We start from the raw sequence: 17,655 nt of genomic DNA on the forward strand, positions 1-17,655 counted from the left end.
CCCTCCCTTCCTGTGTGCGATCGTTCGAAAAAACCTTACGCCGAGAAGATTTTAACGTTCAAAGTTTCAAACGCAGATAACGTCGAATAAAGGCGGAGTCGAGCAAATTGAACGCCCATTATACGATTTCCTCGTGTGCCTCGACTCAACCAACGAATCGATTTTACTATCTTCGATAGGTAATAACGAGGTTGCTCTGACAATGAATATGGATTTGAAATCATCGTGATAACGTTTTAAATACAGTTTAAATTCCTCGTAGTTCGCGAACGTATCATTCCTTTTGTAAACGTGTTCGTAATCTATAACAATTTTTGATATATCATAGGAAATTTCGTCATAAGAAATATATAATGGAGAAAATTTGGATACATTGTTTAAACAATTAATTTATCTATTTATATAAATATAATATTTTTTTTTAACCATATGTTTATTGCTTTGAACCAATACTACTATACTATTATCATAGAACCATTATACTTTTATTTATTATTTATTATTTTCTTTTTACATTTATCTACTTACTGTGCGTTACTAACTTAACTAGTAACTTCTAGTTACTATATAGTATAGTTATATATAGTATAGTATAGTATAGTATATATAGTATAGTATAGTATATATAGTATAGTATATAGTTAACTATACTTAATATAATGATAAGTTTAATAATAATTACATAATTTTAATTAATCTATACATTATTTAATTAATCTATACATTAGATTGTACTATACTGTAATTAATGGCCTTTAGGGAGCCTAGGCTCTAGGGTCAATAAAATATTATTAAATAAATAAATAAATAAATAATATAAAATATTAATAAGTAAAAAAAAATGAAACGAGTTAATTCGTAATTTATTTACTAATACGAATACGTTTTCGTTGATTTTACTACTCTGTTCGTTCGGTTTTTAATATCAAATGAAGATTTTATTGTCTACCTCGTGTCTCGTGGAACACACGCGTAATCCAAGGTTTGATTGTATACCCTAAATAATAAAATTCAACGAATAATAGAATGTATTTCCTTTTTTTATTATCGTTCGATTGAAAATTGTTGACTTTTTTCCTCGACGAATGAAAAAAAGACAATCTCTAAGGATGATCCAACGATCATCGTTACAAAGTTATTTCATTGGCGCACCCGATATAAGTTAACACGCTCTCGAGACAATATGCTATGATAATTTATTCAACTCGTATATAAACTTTGAACAACTGGGCCGCGTGTAATCCATCATGCTTCGTCAAATTGGTACAAGCAACTCGCACGATGATAATCCTTCTTACTTTTTCTCTCATGTTTTCATCATCCCTTTTCTTCTTCTTCTTCTTCTTCTTCAATGAAATATGTTCTTTATTTCTTTCTATCTTGAAATACATTTCATTAGTTGACTAGAATCGCGATTTCAAATTTTTACGAACAATTTCATTGCCACGAATAAAATTAACCGAAAAAAAAAAGAAATAACATATAATATTATCTTATCAATCCCGTATCTACGAATAAATTATTTTATAAGTATACCTTTTTACCGACTTAACTGATACATTCTAAATAACAAAATCATAACGATTCTTCCATTCCCCTTCAAACCACAACCTAGTAAACCGATCAAATCTTTATCAAGAAAAAAATTTCTAATGGCTACCATACTTTTTCTATTTCATCGAAAGAATAATAACGTGAAAAAGGTTGGAAAAAAAAACCCACGAAAAATATAAAAAAGTGTAGTCTGGGGTTGACATTAACAAGAACTAGCAAGTAAAGCAGGGAGGAGGCAACAGAACAGGCTGGTAGTAGGAAACAGTGTGTTGTTTCCTCCGAGGTCCCGCCATCTTGCCGGCAACTTTTTAGATCTCCATTTTCTCTCGATAAATCTGGGCAGAGAGAAGGAACACTGGGACTACGACGGGACGGCCAAAGAAATCGAGTGGCTTTTGTGTATATCAGTCGCCCGGCTCATTAATCACACGCGCCGTACGTCGAATAGGCTCGAGTCGATCGACGACGAGATAGCCGCGTAATGAGCTTCGTTGCTCTCTCTCTTTCTTTCTTTCTTTATTTCTTTATTTATTTATTTCGATCTCCTTCGATCCTTTTCCTCTGTTCGACCAATAGAAAGAACTTATTATATTGCTCGAATCGAATCGCGAAGCAGCTTCATCGAACTCCTTGCGCACGGTCCAACTGTTTTATTTTTTTTCTTTTTTCTTTATTATATTCCTGTCATTATTATTATTATTATTATTATTATTATTTAAAAAACTTTAACTGATTGCTTCGATTACCATACATACTATTTATAACATACCATACCACTAGGCTTTAGCATTTAATTTCCGTAAACGTTAACGCGATTACACGGATACGGTTTATACTATGTTGAATATATGTGTATATATATATATATGTGTGTGTGTGTGTATAGATAAAATCAACGACAAAGAACCCAACGACGTTAATTATGCAATTATCGTCGATAAAACGGGACCCCTATTGCAAGAGGCTAATTATTTGCCGCTGTTCGCTGCTAACTTTGTCCTTCTATTGGAATTTTAGTTGGTTATCGAAGCACGAGTAAGAATAAAAATTCAACAAAAATTGTATTGACAGTAAAGGTGAATGTTACGATCTTCGATAATTATTTGTCGGGGATTTAACATACCTATTGTTTTTCTTTTTTTAACTTTAATTATATGAAAATCTGTAATGTAAAATCTCTCCAACGATAATTATATAAACTTTTTATATTTACGTTGAAATGCGAGAAAATTAATACAAATAAAAAAATATCTTCGAAGTAAAACAATAGAAAGATAAAGAATGGAAAACACGATTAATTAGGATAATTACGTTAACATTAACGTTACATTCTAAAGGTAAAAGTAAAAATTCATGACAAATTTATGAACAAACGAGAGAAAGATTTAAAAAAAAAAAAGAGAAAAGAAAGAAAGAAAGAGAGACGAAGAGGATACTCGTAAATTGCCTCGACGTTTGAATCTTCAAAGCCGAAGGGAAGAGTGGGGTTCACGGTGAAACGAGCACGCTCGCTTCAACGCAAAGTAATTAAATGCAGAGGAAAAGGAAGAGGAGGAGGAGGAGGATGAGGAGGAGGAGGAGGGGAAGTATAGAAGGGAGTTAAAGAAGGGCTGGCCAAGTCGGGACTCGAGAACGAAGAACAGGAAAGAAGAAGAAGAAGAAGAAGAAGAAGAAGGGAAGGGGGAGGGGAGAAAGGTAGCGAGGGCGTTCCTGATGCCACTCCCCGACCTCTTGGACTCCTCCGGAACTGGTACCTGCCTGGCAAAGCCCGTCGTTATCCTACCTGAATAAAGTGCAGTCCCTTCGATCCGAGTACCAACTCTCTTTTACACACACACACACATATGTTCATATATATGTATACGCGACACATACTCATCATCATCATCATCTTCCTCTCTCATACTTTCTTACTTTATTTATTTTTCTTGTTCATATATGTGTTACCTGTACGAGTCGCGACAACGTCCAATCGTATTTCTCACTCGGATTTACACACACGTGTTTTGTGTCACCCTAGATATTTTTTCTCCTACGACTTCTTACATTTCTTACGATGCACTCTTCGTGATTGCGATGCCAGGTAATACCGAGAAGTATAGGTGACACACTCTCTCTGTGAGTAATTCGCGTGATACGCGCGATTAGTTGAAATTATTTCGATCGAGAATCGAATTTTTTCGTCAAGAAAATTCTTTATACAAATTGTCTTTTTTTCATTTGTCAGTCTCGTCAATTAAACGTTTATCGATGAATTAATGCGGATCTAAAGTTTGAAATAAAGGTTTTCGAATTCTAGTTGATTACGACAGACAACGATATAACAAAAAACGAATAACCATATGCATTTCTCGTTGATATGAAACTAAAGTTCGTATTATTCGTTAGGTGAAATGTTTGGCAAATTGATTGACGCGTTCCGCGCGCTTTTATCAAATGTCAAAGTTCCTCTCTCTCTCTCTCTCTTTCTTTCCGCGTCTGTCTTTCTTTTAGGTTTGATCAAAAGTTTTTCGACGTTCGCGAGATATAGCATTGGTCCGGTCGCGTTTATGGTAATTATAAACGCGAAAGGTGCCGCCAGGTGCTCGGTTGCTTTCGACTCGATGCTAAAATTGGTTCTTACAAATTGCCAAGTTAATTCGACACGGTCCGAGAATAAGCAGCCAACGAAGGACCAGCAACTTGTATTCAGCTGTTCGCTCGATGCACAAAGAAATCCAATGGGAGCGTGTACGGCGTTCCTGCACGTTTGATCGACTTCTTTAATTGGGAACTCGCGAGAAAGATAAATCGTTAAGTCGAGGTATCATTTTTTTTTCAACATTATTTTACGAATAAGTAAGAAGGTAAGTAAGTATAGGACGTTCACGCGTTATCAATCATTGCCGAAGAGTAGCAAATCATTCCAAGGAGGAGGGGTCGAATCATTTTTGAATTAATTTTATACAAAATGTATATATTTTGATCGTTTTAAACGAAAAACAAAATGAAATCAAATAAAATGTAACGTTGACTATCTCATCATAAGTAATAACACATTGTACAAATAAAAAAGGAAACAAAATCTCAAATGACATTTAAAATAAAGAAAAATCGAATTACCGACTCACCAGTTTCGAGATCCACGGTGTAATTGCGTCCTGCCCAAGGATCATCATCCTCCTGATGCTTTACCTCAACCCCCTCGGGATCCTCCTATAAATAATGTATCTTCTAATGAAAAATCATATAGTCCTGGCATGGAGTAATCATTCGTAAAGGGTTAAAAATGAAGAGGATAAAAAATGAGGATTATCGCATTAACCTCGGACATTGGTTCGCACAAGGTATAGCAAGTTAGCTAGCTACCTAGCTAACTATACCTATAGGTGTATCCTTATTAAACGTATATCTATATACCTACATACCACATACTGTACGAACTCGTTAAATTATCTGGAAAATGAGGATGGAAGGAAGAGAACCGGTATAATAAACGATTAGCGTGGAATAATTAATCTACATTTTTTTCTCTTTCTATCGGCCATCAAAGTGAACGAGCGATTAACAATTTATACCACCGATGCACCAACGAGGAAAAGTTGACATTTTATTTATTTTAATTATCCAAATGAGATATCTCTCTTTCTCTCTAAAAACAATTTTACAAGTTACCAAACACAAAGAGAATAATCATTGAATTTATACGATCGTGACGTGGTAGTAGTCCTGCAACTATGAACGACAATATCAACGAAAAATTAGAAGAACCCTGCCAGTAAAAAAGAGAGAGAAAGAGAAAGAAAAGAAAAAGACACGAAAGATAGAAAGAGAGAGAGAGAGAGAGAGGTGGGAGGAAGTGAAGGGAAGTGAAGGGAAGGAAAGGGGGGGAGTATTCAAGGCCGATTTTCATATAGACGTCATAATCAAGTCCCAAGCGTGCAGAGGCAACTGTCGAGAAATGAGCTAAGGGCGCGCGTATGCCCTGAACCAAAGGTCGATCATGGCAACGCTATATACGTGCTGCACTGAAATGAGTTTAATGAAAACAGCATTATACTCCGATCATTAATCATAGAGAGCCTCTGATAGTGGCCATCCAACAACAACCACGCGCGTTCTCTCTTTCTCTTTCTCTTTTCTTTATCCACCCTTTCTTCTTCCTTTTTTCTCTCTCTCTCTCTCAACCCCCTCCCTCCACCCCATGGTTCCATCTCATTCTGTTCTTTTTTCGTTTCTTTTTCACTCCGCGTGATGTATCGTCCGTTGAGTGCCGCGTTATTTCGGCCTCAGTGTTATGAATACAAAGTTCGATATCCACGAACACGACCCTCTTCTCCCCTCCCCCTTTCCCTTTTACACCCTTCTCCTTCTCCCCTTTCTTCCCCTTGTCCCTCTTATTCAGCCTTATTCTCGACTTTTCACGAAGCCAATCGAACGTTTGGAATTCATTCTCGAGAGTCGAAGATATATTTTTTGTTGTTGTTGGAATTTCGTTTTGTATATAAAAAATATAACATTTCTACGTGGGAACGGATTAAAAGTGAAAATGAACGATCATTGCGATTCCGATTGATAATTTCTGATGACATAATTGATATTAAATAAAATATATCCTCTTTTCTCGTTCACGCGATTGGTCGTGATCATTTTTTATTGTTTCCCCCAAAGCAAACGGCGATGGAAAAAAATGAAGAAAAAATAAAGAAAGAGAGAGAGAGAGAGAGAGAGACGTGAAATAAGGCAACGGTTCGATAACTCGCGATGACTTTTCACGGTCATCGGTTCGAACTAGCAGCATCATCATCTTTTTCCAAGGGATACCTTGCGTCCTCTTTTCGTTGGACGCGACAAAGGAGGTCCTGTCATCGGTGCAGAAGGGCCAGCAGTATTCTCGCTGGCATAGCTCTCAATTAAGAAACTGTTACGAGTTCCCTCGTACGCCATACACAATCGTTTTACTCGAATCGGAACGAGGTCTGTCTGTCTCTACGTGTTTTTCTGCTTGTATGTGTGTATATATATGTGTGTGTGTGTGTGTGTGTATTTAGCGTATCAAAACTCACCTCGATCACATGGAATAAATATGAAATCAATGTTCGGCATAGACATCGAACTGCAATCGTGTATCGAAGAATCCGACCCACAACGACCACGACGATGGTTATGGTGATGGTGATGGTGATGGTGTTGGTGACGGTGACGACGACGACGACGACGACGACGACGATTACGACGACGACTACAACGACGATGATCAAAGCGAGTCATCGTTCCGTGAAGCATTTGTATCTCGATACAAACCCCATAACCTTGCATGCGATACACCAATCGATACTCCCATCATCCTTGTTATTGGCACCTTAATATCAATTCACTCCGACAAAGACTTTATCTATAATACTAGTCAATCCGATTTTATTAAACATCGATCCTATGCATATATAATTTATTCATCAATTTATTAATATAAATATTAAACATTTGATTATAATATTATTCGTAATATATATAAATTATTTAGTGACGCAAAACCCTGACGCATTTGTTCGTTCGAAGAACTCTCCTAATAAAAATTCGAGCTTCAATTGTTTAAAAAATCGAGAGGGGGCCCGGGATTCGAACCCGGGATCTTTCGCATACCGAAAGAACGCTCTACCACTTGAGCCACGAAGACCTGTGTGATTATTCGTAATATATATATAGAATATTATTATATAATTTTGATCTGTAAATACCGAGAGCAGATTAATCCAAAGGAAAGCTTTCGAGATACGCCATTTTGTTCGGATATATATTTCAGCCAGTGAAAACAATCGAGGCAAGAACAGGACGGAAGATAGATAGAGGTGGTGGGTAGAAAAGGGGAACGGTGAGGGGTTGGGGAAGAAGAGAAAGGAAGAGAGGCCAACCCACTTTGGTTTGCCAGACGCGTTTTCAATTTCCAGGACCATTAATACGACCCTTCGAATTCAACCCCCCCCGTCCGCCCGCCTCCCAACTAGGATGCTCCAATCTCTTGGAGCCGTTGCGTATTTCTCTCTTTTTCTCTCTCTCTCTCTCTTTCTCTCACACATCAGTTAAATCCTGGCAGGACCAACCAGGGTTTCCCGTTCTACCATCACATCGGCCGCTGCTCTCGAAACGATCGAGGGTGCTCCCCCTCTTCCTGCTTCATGTCGAGGGATGCTGTATACATCTATCATCTTGCTTGAACCCCCGTCGATGCATCGTGCGAACAAATGAACGCTAGCCATTTTGATGGTTTTATGAATACATTTTAGGAGGGTTATACCTCATCCCCCGTAGTAGTAGTAGATTGGGGTTATGCTTAGGTTTCGGTAGAAAGGGGGAATGGGGATGGAAGTTAAGCGTTGTTTTCGAGATCCCACTTCTCCTTCCTTCGTTCCTTCTTTCTTTCCTTACCCCACTCCCAAGCCCCATTCCAACCACCAACCCCACAACCCCACAAGCCCACCCCCCAGACCTTCTTTCGATCAAACTTCCTTTTCCTGGCTGCTAGAACTTCGCGTCTCCTTATCTTCCTCTTTCTTTTACTTTGCATGGGTTTGAAGAAGATAGAAAGAAAGAGGGTGGAATGAGGGAGGGAGGGAGGAGGGGGGTGGGGATCGATACTAAGTCCATTTCGTAACGGAGCCGATTCTAATGGAGCCTGTCGCCGAGACGAATGCGAATCATTTAGATCTTACAAGTTGTGAATTAAAAATTCGTCCGAGTCACGCGTTTGGAAATAACGCTAAGAAGAACTCGAAGGATTTATTTTGAAGATACACAACGTGTATATCATTTGTCGAGCACTTTTTAACGATGGGAAAAGGAAAGCCATTTATTTATCGAAACATACTTCATAAAGATCCACTCTCAATTTTTTGATATTCTTGGTAGAAATCTATCTCTTCTTCTGAGAGATTTGATCGATAGAAATTTGATTAGGAATTATTTGAAAGACGTTTAAAAAAGTGCATTAATGGAATCAATTTATATCGACTATAAAATATTATCTCAATAATTGATAATAATCTTCATTTCCAACTATCTTCCCATTTATCTATCACCGATGAATTTATTCCATAAAATAAATAAATAAATAATTCTATATATCGATTGGTTTCCCCTCAAACGTAATTTCCTTCCCTCGTATACTTAACGAAATTTCTTATTTATTATTTAAATAATAAAAGAATTCGTGCAATTTTAGAAGAGACATCATCTTTCAGAAGATACATTTCTGTTCGCGTAGTTAAAACAATCTCGAAAATGTCTGACAATGGTTGTCGACGAAACCGTACTATAATAAAAGCAAAGAAAAGAATATAAGCTTGTGAAAGAAAGAAAGAAAGAAATAAAGAAAGGAAGAAAGAAAGGAAGAAAGGAAGAAAGATGGTTCTTCTTTGTTCCGAAGCTATGAACGCTCGCGGACGGCGTCTCGTATCGATCTGTCCGCTTTCGATCGGGACCGAGAAGGGCCTTCTTCCATGTATTATTGGGCCTTCGAGAAGAAGGCGGCGTCGTGGTCCTCACAAAGGTAGAACTCGCTGGAACAATGCGATCTTCGCGGAGGAAGAACCGAAAGGTGGAGGATAAGAGATAGTAGGGACGACTCTTAGGAGAAAAGAAGAAGACCAAGAAAACCAAGAAGAAAAAGAAGAAGACGAACCAACGAACCAACGAAGGATGCTGTAAGAGAGAAGGAAGGACAGAACCGTCGAGAAGTCTGATGAGCTACCCGCCCAGAACGTCGATGCAACGTCATCCTCGGTGACTATCCTACAAACGTTCTCTTCTCTTCTCTTCTTTTCTCTTCATGGGGCTTGCGGATACTCTTCTTAAATGCCCTTCCTGTCCATCCACCGAAACACGCGAGTCCTTGAACAACGATCCCGAGAAAACGAATAGAACACGTTTAACCCCATAGGCCCGACACATATTTTCTTATTCGAACCTAACATGTGTGTTTTTTCTATACATACAAAACATCAAATTATATTATTCAAGATAGGAACAGTTGATTATACTTTTGTTTTATTCTCATATTCGGTTGAACACACATTTGTAAGAAAAAGTATAGTACAGGAGTAATACGTTTTAAATGATGAGAATCACGAAGGAAATTTCCGTGATCGGGTGTGGTGGTAAGGTGTTAAATATTGAATAAGGACAAAAAGTGACGAATTTATGGACGAATAAATAGTTCGTGCCATTTCCGATGAAGATAAGATGAACGATCGATACCGAAGCTTTTGAAAATAATATAACAGAAGATTATATCCTAGCACGACGCGTGGGCTTGTATATATACACTTTTCGTGCCTAATCTTTTTTGGTGTCTGCTGGACATGCCGGCTACCATTGAACTCTCTCTCTCTCTCTGCCAATTTAATCTCCCTTTTTATTTTTTTTCTTCTTCTCGTAGGACTATAAGTGCCCTTTGACCGATTATCGATCCACGGAAATCTACACGTATCATAGAAATGTCTTCATTTTATTTACCGATTATTACTGCGACGAAATTTCTTATCCAACAACAACACGAGTTGTCAATCTGTTTAAAAAACTTTAACAATCTTATAATATCAATTTATGATTATCGATAGAAAAATAATAGAAATGATCAAAGAAAAGAGAAAGAAATGAAAGAGAAAACGAGAGAAACGAACTCCTTGATAGTCGATGGAATGCAAGATCTGAAGATTGTGAAGAGATAGCCACCCCGAATACCGAATTCCAGAGTTGTTCGAGCACGACTGCTGTGTTATCTTTGTTTGATGTCTACTATGTCTACTTCCAGATTGATATAGATCTGCCGACACGGATCGTTTCTTTCGTGTAATCATACTCGCGAACACAGAACACAGAATCTAAATCAACAATAATGAACGAGTATTATATTAATGAGATTTCATCTTTCTTCAAGTTCCTTTTCCTCCTAGAAATCGTCCTCGAAATCGTTTATTCCAATTTTAAACGTCACTTTAACGACATAAAAGTCACACACACACACATACACATACACAATTTCCAATAAGATAAAAATAAAACGTAATATAGGAAGAAAAATCAAATGTTAACCGCTTATGGGTTTTCTCTCTTTTGCGCGAAGAAAAATTTCCTACTTTCGCTCGTCCGTATGCGATTAACGATAAAGAAAAATAATCAAAAGATGAAAAAGAAGATGACGGCGGCCGCCGATGGGATATCAACGATCATTTTTTTCCGTTCTTGCCTTTCTTTCTTTCTTTCTGTCTTTTCTCTTACTCTGTGTGTGTGTGTTGTGTGCGTGTATGCGAGAGCGTGTGAAAAGTCTGCGTTGGGCCCCTCGGCATCGAAGAAAGAAGAAAATACGTCGCGCGAGAAAGCGGGAAGTCATTGGACGACGACGACGACCAAACGAACAATGGTCCTTAATCGACGAATCGATAATTACGGCTTGGTTGGTACCTCCGAGGAGGTTGTTCGAATCGACAGGAGAAATCTCGGCAGCCTTTGTGCCGAACGAACCTAACATTTTCGGATGGAAAAAGAAAAGAAACACGTGGAAATAAAACACAACGCGACAACTGACGTTACAATCTGAGAAATAATCACGTTGAAATTTACCTTCTGATTGGTCGCATTGATGGCTTCCAAAGCTTTGAGCTTTTCGATCTCATCCTCCGATTCCTTTTCGCAACCCGTTGATACTTTTTTCTTCGAGGTTGTACTAGTAGGTTCTACCAAAGTGAAACCCAAATCCACGTCTTGTTTCCAAAGTACTTCGATCAGATCCATGTCCTGGAACATAAAGGGATAGCAAAACTTAATCTCGAAAATGATTTGCATCGTCACTTCAATATTTTTTTTTTATGCAAGATATTAAACTCGGTAAGATATTTTCTTTTCGTAATTCTCATTTACAGTTAGTCCGATATAAATTAATAGGTTTCCTAGCGATAGGAACGATACGTTGTTTGATACCTGCACCACCACCACCTTTCTATAGGCCCTTTCGATTCTCATTTTTGTTGCGCGCATCTCGGATGTGTCCCTTGCAGGGAGTCCCATCGACGAGTACGTACAAAAGTGCATGATTAATGATGCTCGAGTATCGATGCATCTAAAAGTGGTGTGAGATAGGGAGTAAAGAGGATATGTATGTGTGTGTGTGTGTGTGAGCAAGAGATAGATAGAAAAGGATAGGGGGAGGGAAGATCGAAGAAAAGGACTCGAGAGAAGGGACCAATCACATGACGAGGCACAATCGTACGGGGCAGCTGGCCCCGTGACTTTTAATTGAGCCAATTTCGTCAAATAACTTATCCAGCCTCGTTAACCAATCTACGAATTTTCTTCGCTAATCTAATACAACGTTCCTCCGTTTCCCCATAACCCCTTATTTTCTTTATCTAACTCTTCTCATACCGATTGATTGTCTTTCTTTAATCCTTTCAATGCTGAATAGTTTATTATTATTATTGATATTATTTTAACACCAGATCTAATGATCAATTATATTTAATTAATTAAAGTTTTAGGTTTTCTTATATATATATATAATTTTTATGTAATTTATTTATTTATTTATTTAATAATATTTTATTGACCCTAGAGCCTAGGCTCCCTAAAGGCCATTAATTACAGTAAAGTACAATATAATGTATAGATAAAACAAAAGAAAAATTAAAATTATGTAATTATTATTAAACTTATCATTATATTAGTAATAACGCACAGTAAGTAGATAAATGTAAAAAGAAAATAATAAATAATACATAAATAAAAGTATAACAGTTCAAGTATAACAGTAATCAAAAGAATAATCAATTATTTAATATTAATATTGACAACACACGTATGTGCGTTCATAAAACAGTCGAAGGATTAAATTTGTTCATATATATATTGAACAAAAATTCAAATTCAAAAGAAATAAGAAGAAATTGAAACGGACGTTTAAGTAAATGGAAGGTTCTAAAACTTGTTTCCCATAAACACCGCCATCGTTGAACTTTTCTAAAGACAGCACGTAAAAAGTAAGAAAATAGAATGGAAATAGAACTGTCTCGAGCACAAAGAAGGAAAGGAAATCAAAAGGCTCGTTACGATTTCCTCGGTGAAACGTCCTGTACGAAAGAATACGTACGAGGAACGGGTAACGGGGTACTGAATAGATAATTGAACGAGGAAGCGATTAGATTTGCCGATTCCTTCACGGTGGACAGGCGTAACAACTCGATCGTGGTCTGTTTAACATCGTCGGATGTTGCGTTGCGTTGCGTTGGGTTCCCTTCCCTACCCTTTCATTCCCTTCCTCGACGTTTATTTTATTTTCTCTCCCGCCATCATCGTCGAAGAAGAAATTTCTCTACGAGGGGATAATTGTACGGAAGAAGGAAGAAGAAATTGGAAAGAGAAAACGAGAGAAAACGAAAGAAGAAAAAAAAACAAATAAAAAAGAAAGAATAGAAAAGATTCAAGAAGGAAGTTAATCTAGGATGGACAAATCTGATGATGTGATTCGTAACAAATTAATTTTATATGTGACAATTTCTTCTCTCTTTGCCAGGTATCGTTATCGAAATAAACTACGGGAAATCGTGCTTAACTTTGAATAAGTATCTTAATTGTTCCTCTTTTTTGTTTTTGTTTCGGAAATACACCCGCTGTCATAATTATTAAAAATACGTCAGATCTTGTTTGATTAATATCGTTTTATCTGTAGGATACCTCGAGGAATCTTGCCGAGATGACGGATAAGTTTCTTACTTTGATCAAACGAGCGCGTACCTTTCCCAAAGCTGTTTCGGCGAGCGTGTAATTCGACGAGCGAGGAAAGAAATGAGAAGGAGAAGGGTAGAGAGCGAGTTAGGGTGAGAAAAAGAAGAAGAAGAAGAAGAAAAAAACAAAAAGAAAGAAAGAAAGAAAAGAAGAAGAGACCGTGGCGTGGGTGTGCGTACGAAGTCGGCCATGTTGGAAAGACACAGCGGGATATCCGCCGCGCCCACAGTTATCTTCCTTCTCTCTCTTCCTCCCCCTCCCCCTGCTCTCTCGCCCCTCGTCCTATCCACCCAACCCCCACACCACCCCAGCCCCTCCTTTCTCTCTTTTCTTATTCTCCCTTCGCTTCTCCTTCGCGTTTTACTTCACCTATCAATTCTTCCCATGCACGCACACTCACACATGCATGTATATATGTATCCCCCAATTTCATTACAACCATACGATTTTCATAATAAAAACACGAAACCTTTCAATCTTAATCGACTGGATAATCACGATGGAAAAGTGTAATTTTCGATCAGGGGGAGGGATATATTGTAACGTGTTAATCACGGGATAAAAAAGAAAATAATAAAAGAAAAAACACGGGTGTGTGTATTTATGTACGCACGTAAGAAGAGGGACCCAATTTTGGAAATTATCAAAGTTCTATGGAAAATAAAATTTTCTTACGGGATCGCATGATGTCCGAAGAAGTGGCATACAAAATCGTGCTACCTTCTTGTACATTGCTGTTATAGGCCTCACCACAAACTATTAGAATATGCTGCAAAGAATAAAATTTGTATGCCACCTCTTCGGACATCATGCGATCCTGTAAGAAAATTGTATTTCCCATAGAACTTTGATAATTTATAGAATGGTGGTGTGTTTCTTTTTTCTTTTTTTCAATAACATCTTCGAAATACAGCGTCAATTGCTGTTTTTGATTATCGTTGTCGATTAAGTGCGACTGCTGCACATTTTGAAAATGTAATTCGATGTTCGGGAAGCCCGACATCAAACACGCGAAGAAGAATACGCCGAAGCTGGCTATGACGCGACTAACTTCATGCCGTTAATTTCATATCGCTGTGCGCGCGCATCGTAAATACCGAGACAAACTTCATCCTGTTAATTTCGTGGCCGCTGTGCGTTGCGCGCATCGTAAAACATTCACTCTCGTCATGTTTTTATCCGAAAATAGCGCAGAAAAAAGTATATAACCTCAAAAACAATAGTCAGACGTTGGTGTATCGGTGTCGATGGCACGTAAAAAAAGAAAGAAAGAAAGAAAGAGAGAAAGAGAGATAGAAAAAGAGACAAAGGAGTCGTTAACGGTCGGCACGAAAAGAAAAGGCGCGGAAGAAGAAGGTGTATCTGTGGATCAGCAATTACACGCGGTTGTCTGGTAATGGCCGACGAGTGTTTATCTAGAATCTCTCGTCCCTCTTCGGGATTGTATTGGACGTGTCGTTCGTTTCTCTGTCCCGTCGTCATTTATACTACACGCCCGAGATTCGATATGCCGATCTCTGGCTGTACGACGTACACTCTCATTTTATCGTTAACCTCTTATCTTTCGACAAAATTTGCTTGGATTGTGTTTCTTTCGGCCGATATACAGGTAATACAAATGCTGCACCAGTGTTAACAGAACAAGAGAGAGAGAGAGAGAGAAATAAAGAGAAAGAAGGACGAGCATAGCTTCTGCTTCACGCTATCACTGACACTCTCCGAATGACTTAGCGAGATTTGGTTATTCTGTTAGTACGAGAGTGTGTTCGTGTGCTTCTAAACGGATATAAACTGCGCAGCATGGAAGGCATGCATTCTATATACGAGTTTCAACGAGATTAGGTTTGCCGAGCGAATTACGTCATTATTTATTAATCCAACTGATGTTTGAAATAGAAAAATGGAAAGAGATACAACAAAAAAAAAGAAAAACAAAGAAACAAAAATCTATTGAGAAAATCTAGGTATTCGTATAATAAAATATTTCATTTTAATGATAAATGATAGGTAAGTCATAGAATTCAAAGTACAACCTATTTGCTTGCCGTACTTACTTTAGCAAGGTGCAAGGTGTTTTCAAACGATTCGAAATAATAATGCTAGTATGTCCCCGCCGACAAACGCGGACTATTACGAATCCGGAATTGAACGCGGAACGAGAGTAGGAATGCTTGGACGATTTAAAAGACGTCCCCCAAGGAAGAAAGTTGACGAAAGTCATCGTCATTCCGCATTAAGCCAAACGTTTTTTGTTGCATTTTCTCCTGAGTTAATCGCGAGACGATCTCCTTCGTAGAATCTCTCTCTCTCTCTCTCTCTCTTTGTCGGTGCAAAAAGTGTCGCGAGTAAATCGCTTTAATGAGGGACGATAGGAGGACTTTGCGCAGCCTTTCTATTCCTTCACGCTAACTTCCTTTCAGGGACGACGACGACCACGACGATTGGAACGTTTGCGAGATGTACGGCGCCATGCATTAAGCTTCTTCCTCTTACAGCAAATGTCCTTCTATATTTCTTTCTTTCCTTCTATCTTCCTTTATCTCTCTCTTTAAACTATTTTTTTCTTGTTTACTCGGAACAATCTAGTGCACTCGTTTTCCTTCGATTTGCATCCGATCGACCGTCTCGTTCGAAACGAATCGGCTTTGACTCGAATCTTTCCCCCCCCTCTTCCTTTTCCTCTTCTTCTTCTTCTATCTTTGTCTCTCTTTTTTTCTTATTCCCACATCCGGCCTCTCTTTCTCATTATTTTTCTTTTTGTTTTCTCTTCCCGTAGAATCTCGACACGATTTCTAAGCAACTCGATCAATCGAAGCAACTTTTCTTTCCCTCGGTTACTCGCTTTGTTTATTCGATCGATTACAAACTTCCCTTCCCTTCCCTTACCTGCCATCGGGATCGTTATTTCCTTATTGTATAACTCCATAACCGAGTTTGCTAGCACGATCGCAAGAAAAGCTTTGCATCTAGGAGAACCTATAAATTATCTACACAGCACGTGGCATTTAACGTCATTGATCGATCATCAAGTATCCTCACATGGAACGAACGCATACTGCAATTTTGTCGCTATTGCAAACACGATTCAGATTTATTAGTTGCAACCATCCTATTGGTTACAAAAGTACCTGTATTAATAATAAACGTGCTTCTATATTATATCTTGTGCACACAAGAAAATACAATACAGTAAAATCTTAATATTTGAATCAACTTTGTATAACTTTATTTGCAATTGCAATTCCATTCTTTTCTTCCTGCAAATTTCGATTCGATATACATACTTCATGACAAATCTTGATTTTATTATAAAGTTCGATTACCATTAGAAACAAAAAACAATATTTTATTATAATATTGTGTGTGTGGTGGTTTGTTAAAAAAATATTCTTCGAACGTCATCTTTCATGCATTGAATCCTTCCTTCATACACACAGGAGGCACGTAACTTTCCTGCAAGGAACGACAGAAGCTGCAACGTTGGGACCTCCGACTACACTGTGTGTACGATAAATAGACCTAATGGTGCTTCTACCGTTAGGTTGACCAGCCATTATCCTCGATTTTCACACCACCCTTTACCTCAACACGAGAGAGAGAGAGAGAGAGAGAGACAAGTTGCACCGACACCGACGACAGCTTACTGCTTTTTACGGCAGGTGCATGCCGGACTAATTTACGATCGACGCGTCGTCGCTTATTCTTATTTTTCTTATTTTTCTTCTTCTTTATCTTTCACTCTTCCTTCACTTGAGAATAAATCCAATTTAGATAGATCCCCTTGATCTATCGGATTCCGTCCATCACAAATATGTGTGTGCACAAGTATATTATATTCATAAATATATTATTATTGTTATAGAATTATTTTTACAGATATTCTTTTTTTTATATCGAAATATTAGAAACAAACGGGGACACGTGGATGACATACGCGTTCGTTGGAAAAATAATTTGAGTAACGTTAACTATTCAAATAAAAATAATATATGAAAAATGTATCTATCGTTTAAAAAATAACACGCTATACAGTAAAACCTCTTTTTGTGCGGTCCTTTTTTATACGATTTTATTTTTGTGCGATTTGTTTTGTGCGATTTTATTTTTATGCGGTATCTAAATCTCAGCAGCGTTGCTACCAGTTTTATGTTTTCTTTCAATGTACATATACATGTGTGACGAACTCTGATTACATGGTCTCCTTGACGACGATGTATCCGGACTTCGCGACGCTGTTCATCTGATTTAAACAATCTCCTAACAATTATTTCATTTGATCGAAAGCATTTTCACATCTATATTTCGCAAATAATTGATGTATTTTCTAAGTGCGACCTTTTTTTATGC

At 37.7% G+C, this 17,655-nt stretch overlaps 1 protein-coding gene across 9 annotated transcripts in view; it reads right to left on the reverse strand.

Moving 5' to 3' along the window:
* LOC122518041 (endoplasmic reticulum membrane sensor NFE2L1) overlaps positions 1 to 17,655 on the reverse strand; it is a 92,782-nt gene that overhangs the window by 50,638 nt on the left and 24,489 nt on the right. For all 9 annotated transcript variants that reach the window (XM_043636706.1, XM_043636702.1, XM_043636698.1 and 6 more), the window contains 2 exons: positions 11,152 to 11,325; positions 4,665 to 4,749 (listed from right to left, as the gene is read on the reverse strand). In XM_043636706.1, coding sequence (XP_043492641.1) covers positions 4,665 to 4,749; positions 11,152 to 11,325 — 259 coding nt within the window. The remainder of the gene's footprint in view (positions 1 to 4,664; positions 4,750 to 11,151; positions 11,326 to 17,655) is intronic.

The sequence above is a fragment of the Polistes fuscatus genome, unplaced genomic scaffold, assembly GCF_010416935.1.
Source record: "Polistes fuscatus isolate 324 unplaced genomic scaffold, CU_Pfus_HIC Scaffold22, whole genome shotgun sequence".
NCBI classification, from domain to species: domain Eukaryota; kingdom Metazoa; phylum Arthropoda; class Insecta; order Hymenoptera; family Vespidae; genus Polistes; species Polistes fuscatus.